This window comes from Giraffa tippelskirchi, chromosome 7 (genome assembly GCF_054371585.1).
Source record: "Giraffa tippelskirchi isolate mGirTip1 chromosome 7, T2T-mGirTip1v1.2.pri, whole genome shotgun sequence".
NCBI classification, from domain to species: Eukaryota; Metazoa; Chordata; class Mammalia; order Artiodactyla; family Giraffidae; genus Giraffa; species Giraffa tippelskirchi.
Window position 1 is genome coordinate 15726417 of NC_137281.1, and position 11765 is coordinate 15738181.

General features: G+C 41.7%; 1 protein-coding gene across 3 annotated transcripts in view; it reads left to right on the forward strand.

Moving 5' to 3' along the window:
• ZNF565 (zinc finger protein 565) overlaps positions 1-11765 on the forward strand; it is a 35890-nt gene that overhangs the window by 8077 nt on the left and 16048 nt on the right. For 2 of the 3 annotated variants that reach the window (XM_081517000.1, XM_081516999.1), the window contains exons 2-5: positions 52-144; positions 4883-4956; positions 9372-9498; positions 10377-10472. In XM_081517000.1, coding sequence (XP_081373126.1) covers positions 4948-4956; positions 9372-9498; positions 10377-10472 — 232 coding nt within the window. In that variant the 5' untranslated portion in view covers positions 52-144; positions 4883-4947. Of the gene's footprint in view, positions 1-51; positions 145-3792; positions 3912-4882; positions 4957-9371; positions 9499-10376; positions 10473-11765 lie in introns of all 3 variants that reach the window. The other variant, XM_081517001.1, reaches the window with a different exon arrangement.

An 11765-nucleotide genomic window follows, 5' to 3' on the forward strand; every position in this document is an offset into this window, starting at 1 on the left:
TTAGTAATGTCTACCACACTGGCTAAGACCCATTTCTTTTTCTATGTATAGAAAGTTGCTTCTGGATATTAGGTGTGAATTCTTTTTGGGACAAGGAAGACATCCTGGGCTGTGGAGAGAGACGGACAAAAGGCCTGTGCATAGGTGAGTGAGTGCATGCGTGCATGGTCACTTCAATCGTGTCCGACTCTTTGCAACCCTATGGACTGTAGCCAAGCAGGTTGCTCTTTCCATGGGGATTCTTCAGGCAAGAATACCGGCATCTGTTGCCATGTCCTCCACCAGGGGATCTTCCTGACCCAGGGATTGAGTCCTCCTGACTTATGCTTCCTGCACTGGCAGGCGTTTTCTTTACCACTAGCACCACCTGGGAAGCCCAGGTGAGTGAGGAGATGCAGGCAACGGGAAGCCTTTTATATGAAAGCTCATGTCCTCTGTGGGAACCAGGAGCTCTCAGTCAGTCCCTCAGTGGCTCTAGAACTATGTGGATTAAGCTCCTTCAGGACACAAGTTCCCAAAGGCACTTCACTGTTACTCATATCATTGTTTATACATATTTTAGGTCTTCTGGATCTCTCTTCCATATCTCTGTCCTTTATCTTCAGAATTCATCTTATCTTCAGGTCTTCTACCTTTTTTATTCCTTCCCTTCATTCTTCTGTAGGCAATCTTATTTAGTATCAGAGCTTTAAATATCAACTGAACATCAGTAACTTCCAGTTTTATATTCCTGCATTTAGACTTTTCTCTGAACTCCAAGATCAAACATCTAATGGACATTTGGCTTTTCCACTTGGATATATAATAATTATCTCAAGGATTGACGTAAAAGGTAAAACAGAACCCATAATTGATCCATCCAAACCCACTTCTGTCATAGTCCTTTGTGTTAAAAAATGGCAACTTCATGAGAATTCCTTGGTGGTTCAGTGGTTAAGACTTGGGCTTTCACTGCTCTGGGCCTGGGTTCGATCCCTGGTTGGAGAACTAAGATTCTCACAAGTCACGTGGTGCAGCCAAAAAAGAGGGCAACTTTATACTTCTAGTTGCTCAAGCTAAAAACTTTAGCATCTTCTTGGCCTCTTTTTTTTTTTAATACCTAAAGTCAGCAAATCCTGTCAACTCTTCCTACAAAGGATATCTAGAATTTGATCAGTTCTTATCACCTCCCCTGCAACCATACCACCCTAACACAAGCCCTTCATCCCTTGCCAGGATTACTGCAGTAACCTTCTCACTAGTCTCCCTACTTTGGCACCCCCACCCCCCTACCCCCCACCCCCATTGTCTTAGTCCATTTTTCCATGAGTGATTCTTTTTTAAGAAATACATACATATATATATATATATATATATATATATATATATATATATTTACTTATTTATTTATCTGGCTTCTCTGGGTCTTAGTTGTGGCATGTGGGATATAGTTCCCTGACCAGGAATCGAACCAGGCCTCCTGCATTGGGAGCCTGGAGTCTTGGCCACTGGACCACCAGGGAAGTCCTGAGTGATCCTTTTAAATGAAAATTAGATTATGTCATTCCTTGGCTTAAAATGTTTCAGTGGCTTCTTGTCTTACTCAAGAATAAAAACCAAAGTTCTTACAATGGCCCATAACCCCCGTGTGATCCAACTTCCATCTTTCTCTCTGGCCTTCTTTTTCTCACTCACCCCATTCCAGCCCTTCTAGTCTCCTTCCTCTTTGTTGTCAGAGAAACCTGCTCTTGTCTTGAGGCCTTTGCATTTGTTCTTCCTCTGCTAGGACCGCACTTCCCCTAGATATCTGTGTACCACGTGTCATCTTCCCGGTGAAAAGCGTCCTCGGGCTGCCCTTCACTCCCCCAGCTCTCCCTATCTCCTTATTTCCCTCCACAGAACTTTGACCTCTTTACATATAAACAGGAATATCAATGTCAGTATATCAATATTTGTTACTTTTTCCATTAGAAAGTGAGATCCGTGGGAGAGGGGCTGGATTTGTTTTCTTCCTTACACGTAGAACCATGCCAACTGAAGTAGGAACTCAGTAAATAGGAAAGAATTCCTGACTCCTTTTTCTCTCTCTGCGTGCATATCCAATCAGATGCCAGAGCCTGTTGATTTTACTTCTCCAACATCTTGAATTCATCCCCTTCTTGTTTCTGCTGTCACTGTCTTGGGTCAGACCCTTTGCTTGGGAAAGGACAGTCACCTTTCAGTTGATCTCCCTGACTCCAGTTTTACTCCTCTCCACTAAAATAATCTGGCCATATTGGCCCTATCACTTCCTTCTTTTAAGTTCTTCAGTGGCCTTCCATTAATTTCTGGTGAAAACCAAACTTTTATATATTTGATCAGTATTCATTGGTCACCTTTATCCTTCAATCACTGTGGCAGGTGCCATTTACAGTGATGATGAGACCTGGTCCTCATAGTTAATGTTGTAAGCGTTATCTTCCTCTAGTGCATGCATGCTCAGTCACTTCGGTTGTGTCCAGTTCTTTGCGACACTATGGATGGTAGCCCACCAGGCTCCTCTGTCCATCTAAGTTCTCCAGGCAAGAATACTGGAGTAGGTTGCCATTTCCTACTCCAGGGGATCTTCCCAACCCAGGGATTGAACCCACGTCTTTTGCGACTCCTGCATTGTAGGCAGATTCTTGACTGCTGAGCCACTGGGGAAGCCATCTTCCTCTAGATTCTAGAATTAATTAAATTTAATTTAAATTCAGATTAACTAAAATTAAGAACTCAGTTCCTGGGTCAAACTAGCCACATTGCAAATGCTTAGTTGCCACACGTGGCTATTGGCTGCGTTATTGACAGAACAAGATGTGTAGATTTCCCCCATCACAAAGGTTCTATAAGACAGCACTGGTCTGAACTCTGCCACAAACTATACAAGTTATTCCCAGTATTCTCTGCTCTCCAAACACACCATCTACGTTTGGTCCACTGTTTTTTGCCACTGCTCTTCACTCTGCTCAGGGTGCTCTTCTGTCCCTTTCCATGTGTGTGTGCTCAGTCATGACCAACTCTTCGTGACCCCATGGACTGGAGCCCGCTGGGCTCCTCTGTCCATGGGATTTCCAGGAAAGACTACTGGAGTGGGTTGCCATTTCCTTCTCCAGAGGATCTTCCCAACCCAGGGATCGAACTCGTGTCTCCTGCTTGGCAGGTGGATTCTTTACCACTGAGCCACCTTCTATCCTTTTTTTGTCTATTAAATTCTCTGATTTTTAGGCCCCAGATCACATTCTGAAATCTTCTTGACATCACCCCCCAATGATTTAGTCTTCCTTCTGACTCTCCTCACCAAGGAGAGAAGCTCCTTGCCTCTCTAATTAGAACCAACCTCTTAAAAAAAGAAAACCCCTGAGTTCCGGGACTTCCCTGCAGTTCAGTCATTAAGAATTAGAGCTTCCATCCAGCTGCCATATACTCTTTACTGCAGCTGTCATGCAGAGCACTTAGAGTTACTAAGGACATATTTGTGTAATGCTAGATGAGGTTATAATAATAACTCTTCACATGAGATTATAAATTTTATGTATGCAATGACTATATCCCCCAATGCTGAGCACATAGTATGTGATCAATAACTATTTGTGAATAAATGAATAATTTTAACTTAAAAAAAAAAAGAATATGAAAGTAAAGATAATTTAAAAAAAATATGAATCCGAGTTTCCACTGCAGAGTTTGCAGGTTTGATCCCTGGTCAGAGAACTAAGATTCTGCATGCTGCTCAGTGTGGCCAAAAAAACCCCCTGCATTCTCCTAATTTTGAAGTAGGCTATTCTCCACCAGCCTCAGCAGCTGCCAGCCACAGATGGAATGTTATTCTTCAGGAAAGCAGTGGAGAGGGCTTAGGTGGAAAATAAGGATTGCCTGGCCAAGAGGCTTCTAGGAACTGAGTTCTCACTCAGGTCAGTACTCTGGATGTGCGCATATGCTTGTAAGATGCTTGTATTACTGTGGTTTCCTTGCTCCTATCTGGTTAGTCCACCTCTGGCTGGAGGCTTTGACAGAGCCCCTCACATGGATGGTGTGGCCCCTTTTTAGACTTGGAAGGAGAACGCAGAGCTAGGGACATACCCAAAAGGTTTTGCCTGTTGAGCCCAGAGAAGCTGGAAGACTTTGTTTAAGGACGTCTTTTTCATAAGGTTTGGCCTGCACAGGTATGCTCTGCTCCTAGCCTGTAGGTACTGTCCTCACATGAAGGTTGAGTGAGTCTGTGTTGCAATCTTCCTTGCCTCAGCCACGAAGGAAGGTCTGCTTGGAACGACTGGGAGCTGTCTAGGCCCCGTCTGGAGTATAGATTAGCATTAACAATAGGTGATGCTATCCCAGTCTCTGGAACAGAGACTGTCCCAGCCAGAACCCCACCTGCTGAGATGCTTGGATTCTATGTGAATGATGGAGCACATTCACTTGATTCCATCTTTCAGTTTCCCTATGGTCTAGGAAAGGGCTGGGTTTTGTTAACTCATTAGTTCTTGGTATTAGTGTTGTGTAGTGGGTCAAAGAGATGGCAAAGGAAGCCAAGCAGGGACCTGGAAGTACAGTTGTTTTAAGCTTGTCTGTTTAGGTGGTTTATGGCTAAATTTAAAAAAAAAAGTCACTCAGTTGTATCTGACTCTTTGCGACCCCATGGACTATATATATATAGCCCGTCATGCTCCTTTGTCCATGGAATTTTCCAGGCAAGGATACTGGAGTCGGTTGTCATTTCCTTCTTCAGGGAATCTTCCCAACCCAGGGATCAAACCTGGGTCTGCTGCATTGCAGGCGGATGCTTTACTGTCAGAGCTACTAGAGAAGCCTAAATAAATGCTGTCTCTAATTAAGCTTAGTTTATGAGATGTGCCACTTCTCCTGCCTACTCTGTTTTTTTCAGGACTCTGCATTTGTTCAACAGAAGAATCTAAAGAAATCCAAGCAGGACAGGTGGTTCTAAAAGCCATGATCCAGGTAAGTGGAAAGTTCCTCTGTTCTTGAAATAGTATCAACATTTGTGTTCCTTATCCTGAAATTTTCCTGTCTCGCTTGAGCCCTATTCAATAACCTGCTCTCAGTTCCTCCATTGCAGGGAATGAATGATGATGCCCCTCTGCCCCCACTTCTGGTGGCCCTCTCTTCTCCAGCACTGTTCTTACCAGAGCACCAATGAAGCAGAAGTGTAGTCTCTTGAGAGAAATAGGAGAGCTGCCCTTATCAGAACCATGGCTAAATAGAGCCAAAGAGAAGATAACCTTGACCTTTTCCATTAACCCAAGTAGTTTCTTTTTTTCTCTTTGATTTTTAAATGTCATCCCCCATAAAAATCATAAAACATTTCACACTATCAAAGAATATATACAAAAACGTATCTATAACATGCATGTGATACAAAGAATAATAAAATGAATGTTGATATATTCATCACTCAGCTTAACGTACCATCTAAGCAACCCCTCCCACATCCCTTCACATATCATGTTACCGCCTTGCCAGTGTTTTTTAACTTATTTATCTGTGGCTGCACTAGATTTTCGTTTTTATTTGAGGGCTTTTCTTTAGTTGTGGCAAGTGGAGGCTTCTCACTGCAGTGTCTTCTCTTATTGCAGAGCACAGGCTCTAGGGCTCAGGCTTCAGTAGTTGTGGCACAGGGGCTTGGTTGCCCCGCAGCATGTGGGATCTTCCTGGACCAGGGACTGAACCGGTGTCCCCTGCATTGCGAGGTGGATTCTCAAGGCCACCAGGGAAGGAAGGCCTGCCTTGCCAGTGTTAATGACTACGTTTAATTTTGTGTTTGTTGATACTTCGATTCTTATAATAATTTTGCCATACATGGATTCATGAATGCGTGTGTGCTAAGTCGCTTCAGTTGTGTCTGACTCTTTGCAACCCTATGGACTGCAGCCTGCCAGACTCCTCTGTCCGTGGTATTCTTCAAGCAAGAGTACTGGAGTGGGTTGCCATGCCCTCCAGGGGATCTTCCTGACCCAGGGGTCGAATCCAAGTCTCTTATGTCTCCTTCATTGGCAGACGGGTTCTTTACCTCTAGTGCCACCTGGGAAACCCACATGGATGACTACTGGGCAATTTACTTTTGAGTTTTCCATTTTTAAATTTGAAGTACACTTATCATACTCTGTTTTTTACCAGATTATTTTACTCAGCACAGTGTGTTTTCAAGTCTTTCATGTTAAATTGTGTAGCGCTACATCAACGGTTCTTAAAGTGGTCCAGGCAGACTTTGAGACCCTTTCAGGAGGTCTAAGGGCCAAAATTACTTCAATAATAATACTAACACATTATTTCCTTTTTTCACTCACAACTCTAATCAGTGTACAGTGGAATTTCCCAGAAGCTATATGAAATGTGTTATCCTAACAGACTGGGGAACTCCCTGGTGGTCCAGTGGTTAGGATTCCAGGCTTTCACTACCGTGGCCCGGGTTTAGTCCCTGGGCCGGAAACTATGATCCTGCAAGCCATGTGGCGTGGCAAAAAAATAAAATAAAATTAAGTTGACCAACAGGTTGAATACAGAAGGTATGAAAATCTCTTTCATTCAGCCAGTCATTAAAGAGATTTGCAAAAATATAAAATAAAACAGTACTACTTAATTCTTTTTTATTTTGACAGTTATTTTTTATCAAATGTGTTATTTATGTTAACATGAAACAGGCTTATTATTAGTTATTTAAATAAATTATAATAATTTAAACATTTTCTCTATTTTAATTTCTAATGTGGCATATGTTGGTATATTTAACCAGCATTAACAAAAGCCTTCGATAACACTAACAGCTTTATTTATTGTACATATATATAATTCACAGACAATGAAATTCACCCATATAAGTGTACTGTTCAGTGGTTTTTAGTATATTTGCAGAGTTGTGCAACTGTCAGCACAAGCCATTGTAGAACATTTACATCACTACCAAAAATAAATAATCCTGTTTGCATTAGCCATCACTCTGAAACTCCCCTCCTCTTTCCCTGACAACCACTAATTTACTTTCTGTCTCTATGAAATTGCCTATTCTGGACTTTTTGCATAAATGGAATCATTCAATATTTGGTCTTTTATGTGTGATTTTTTTTCTCTTAGTATGTTTTCAAACTTCTATGATATAGCATGTATCAGTAGTTTGTTCATTTTTATAGCAAGCAATAGTCCATGGATATTGTAGACCACACTTTGTTCATCAACTCATCAGTCTTTGGACATTTGAATTGCTTCTACTTTTTGGCTACCATGAATAATGCTGCTGTAAACATCAGTATATACCAGTGTTTTTAGGTGGAAGCATGTCTCTGTACCTAGGAGTGGAACTTCTGGGTAGCTTGATAACTCTCTAACATTTTGAGGAACTGTCACAACTGTTTTCCAAAGTGGCTACCCCATTTTACATCCCTACCAGCAATGTAAGAGGATTCCAGTTTCTCCACAATCTTTACCAAAATGTGTTTTTGAAAGTTTAATTTTTTTGTTTTCTTCTGTTTTTTATAATAGCCATCCTAATGGTTGTGAAGTGCCATTTTATTGTGGTTCTGATTTGCATTTGCCTAATGATTAGTGATGTTGAGCATCTTTTCATATGCTCATTGGCTATTTGTATATCTTCTTGGGAGAAATCTCTTCAGATTCTTTGGCTAGTTTAAAACTAGGTTGTCTTTTTTATTATTGAGTTGTAAAAGTTCTTTATATATTCTGGATTCAAGTCCCTTATCTGATATACAAATTGCCAGTATTTTGTCTCCATTTTGTGGGTTGGAGTTTCACTTTCTTTATGAAATTATTTGCAGAACAGAAGTTTTTAATTTTGATGAAATTCATTTTATCTTCTTGTTCTTTTGTTCTTTTTGTTTATTTTTGGTAATTGGTGCCATGCCTAAGAAACCATTGCCCGACCAAGGCTGTGAAGATGTACTCCTGTGTTTTCTTCTAAAAGTTGTATGATTTTAGCTTTAACATTTATATCTACAATCTATTTTGAGTTAATTTGCATTTAGATACTCACTTATTCCAGCACTATTTGTTAACAGAAACTAATCTTTCCCCATTGAATTATCTTAGTTGGTTTGATATGTGGTAGTCCTTAGGGAGCTAGTAGAAGATGCCTTTCTTCAAAGAGGCTTTATACCTAGGAGTGTCTCACTGACTCAGTGGACATGAGTTTGAGCAAACTCCGGGAGAGATGGTGAAGGACAGGGAAGCCTGGTGTGCTGCAGTCCATGGGGTCACAAAGAGTCAGACTTGACTGAGAGACTGGACAACAAGAAGATGCCTTTCTTCAGAAAGGCTTTGCACCTAGGAGTGTCTCACATTGGGCAGACTTTAATTTTTCTCCTATTTCCCCCAACTGTATGAATTTTAACCTCATTAAAAATGAGACAACCAGTCATTATGTGCCTCCTAATGAGATGCTACAGGAAGAACACAGTACAACCTCTAACATATTAATGACCCTTAAAATATATGGAAGTAGAGCAGCATATTAAACACTACCGTGAAGATGCGATGAGCCAAATTCAGAATCTGGGAAATGCTACTGATTCAAATGTTTGTTTAATGAATAAGTAGCAATAAAACTTTTTAAAGGGGCTGTTAGAGATTTGAAAGATCAGGAAATCTGTAAGCTAGTTTCAAGGGGTGGATTTTGTTTGAATCCTGATTTCAACAAACCAACCGTCAAAAATAATTTCTGGAAAAGAAAAAATCTTCTGAGAAAATTGAGGCAATTTGAAACTTGAAACTGATCTAGTCATTAGGAAACTGTTGTTAATTTTATTCCATGTGATGGTGATATTCTGGTTATTCCCTGGTGGGCCAGTGGTTAAGAATGTGCCTTGTAATGCGAGGGACACCAGTTCAATCCCTGGTCTGGGACGATCCCACATGCCACAAAGCAACTAAGCCCGTGTGCCACAATGACTAAACCAGCACTCTAGAGCGTGCATGCTGCAACTACTGAAGCCCGCATGCCCTACAGCCCATGCTCTTGCTACAAGAGAAGCCACTGCAATGAGAAGCCCACGCACCACGACAAAGAGTATCCCCCACCCACCGTAACTAGAGAAAGCCCATGCTCAGCAATGAAGACCCAGCACAGCCAAAATAAATAAATCAATCTTTAAAAATTTTTTTAGTCAAATCTGTTAGATACTAAAGTATTTGTGAGTGAAATACTATAATTTTGTATGTAGGATTCGCCTCAGAAAACACCAAGGGTAAAAAATGGAAATGTGTAAGGTCCTCTTAAATGACTGAAGCAGAGTAATGGACGCATGGGGGCCATTATACTATATACTTCTGTGGATTTTGAAAAGTTTTGTAATTTAAAAAATAAAAGTCATTTCATTTACTGGTAGTGCCTGGGTTTATTGTTTCAGGGATTGGTGACATTTAGGGATGTGGCTGTAGAGTTCTCTCAGGAAGAATGGAAGTGCCTGGAACCTGCCCAGAGGGACCTGTACAAAGAGGTGACTTTGGAAAACTTTGGCAACTTGGTCTCACTAGGTAAGGACATTGTATAATACAAGAGCAGCCAGGAAAGATGGCTGTCAGGGACTACAGCAATGGGAAGCTGTTACCCCCTCTGGCTGCTGCTGCTGCTGCTAAGTTGCTCTGGCTGGAGGGGGTCAAGGGAGGAAAGACTGCCACTGGGAAATGGTGGGAGCTCCGGCTGTGGAGAAGGGCTGGCTAGCAGCAGCCGTAGCTTTATCCAGAACTCCTGGGTCAAAGGAGGGCGGGAGTGGACAAAGAAATATCCTGCACTGTCTCTTCCTACCCACTGGTGCTTTCCACCTACCAAACCCAGTGAGAAATGATAAGATCAGGGTAATACAGTCCTTGTGTCCCAGGTGGATCCGTGGTAAAGAATGCAGGAGACATGGGTTTGATCCCTGGGTTGGGAACATCCCCTGGAGGAGGAAATGGCAACCCACTCCAGTATTCTTTCATGGAAAATTCCATGGACAGAGGGACCTGAAGGGCTACAGTCCATGGGCTTGCAAAGAGTCAGACACGACTGAGCGACTGAGCACTCACACAAGCACACACATGCAGTACAGTCCTTACAGGTAAACTAAGGCATAGCCGGGCATAGAGCAGGGCCAGGAAGAGTGAGGACTGGGGAGAAGGAGAGAGCAAATGGAGAATGCAGTTTCTGGTTTCTTCATGGTGAATTTCTAGGAAGACTTACAAGTGGCTGGCTAAGTTCCTGCTCTGTCTCCAAGGGGATTGTTTAGTGCTTCATCGAAGTGCAGATGGATAGTGCCTTGGCACCTCCACCTTCCTATCCTGCGGACAGCCTTCACACCTCCCTTTGTGTAACTGGGGACTGGGTTTGATTTGGGAACGGCATGATCATGCCCCATTTCTTTTCCTATAAACAGGACTTTCCATTTCTAAGCCCGATGTTGTCTCCTTACTGGAGCAAGGGAAAGAACCCTGGATGGTTGTGAATGATATGACAGGACCGTGGTGCCCAGGTGAGTGAGGGCTGATCCAATGGTGGGAAGTCACTGGGAATGACAGCCCTGCAGGAGTGTTAACTCATCACAGTAACTTGAGTTATTGTCAGGAAACTCCCTCAAAACCCTGCTAAGGAAGAAAAGCCTGAGACATGAAGCCATGAAGAACAGAGCATCCGCTTCCAGGGGAACCTCACCCTTATCCCCATTAACTCCTTCTTGTTCTTTCTTCTCTCATGTTTCATCTCGTTTCAAAAAGGAATGTGCCCCTCTTTCTTCTCCAGGGGCACCTGTTTCACCTGTTCTTAGCATCATTTTTTCTGCAAATGTCTTCATTCCTTAAAAAATACTTATTTTCTTAAAACAGCTTCTTACTTTACCTAATTCAGCATCCATTTATTCTCTTAGGTTTTGAGAGGTTAGGATGTAGAGTGACTGAGGGAATACTCTAGAATCAGATTTTGTGAGTTCACATCCTGGCTCAGTCCCTTACTAGATCTGTGAGTTTAGGTCAGTTACTTCAATTCTCTGTGCTTCAGTTTTCTCCTCTGCAAATATGATTAAAAATAGTGCCTTCCTCAGGCAGTTATTGTGGCTTCTTTACGAGTATGTGAAAATGCCCAGAACAATGCCAGGCCATAGCAATCACTAAATAAATGTTAGCAAGTATTTGTAACTGGGACTTGCTGGATAGAATTGGAGCCTTTGAATACTTGGTTATCAGTTACAACCTTCTGACTATTTTGTATTGTTGTCATTTATTTTCCTCTGGCATCATTTTTTTCTCTATCTGAAGAACACCCTTAAGATTTCCTTTTGTGTAGGTCTGCTGTTGACAAATTCTCTCAGTTTCTGACCACATGAAAATGTCTTCTACCTTCTTTCTTGTAGGATATTTTCACTGAGTATGGAATTCTGTGTTGGCAAGAGTTTTCTCTCAGCCCAAAGAACTGATTCCACTGCCTTTTTTCTTCCAGTGTTGTCAATAAGTCAAGTTGTCCCAGTTTGGGGAAATATTCCACGTGTATTTAAAACTAGTGTTCTTTGGATGGTGCATTCACCTCTTTAAGCCTTTTTATTATATGGTTTAGAGTCTGTATGTCCTTTTAACTTTCTCTGTACTTGTACTGTCAAATTTGGAGAGCTGCTACAGAGAGCTGTTAATTGTATTATATATTTTGCTACTACATACAACACTTTTATTAATATAAAGGTGAAATATAGATCCTTATTGCAAATTGTATTTGCAGTACAGTCCATCCTTCATTTTGCCACTTAGTGCTTTTAATCTTGAATTCTAGTTTTTCTGAC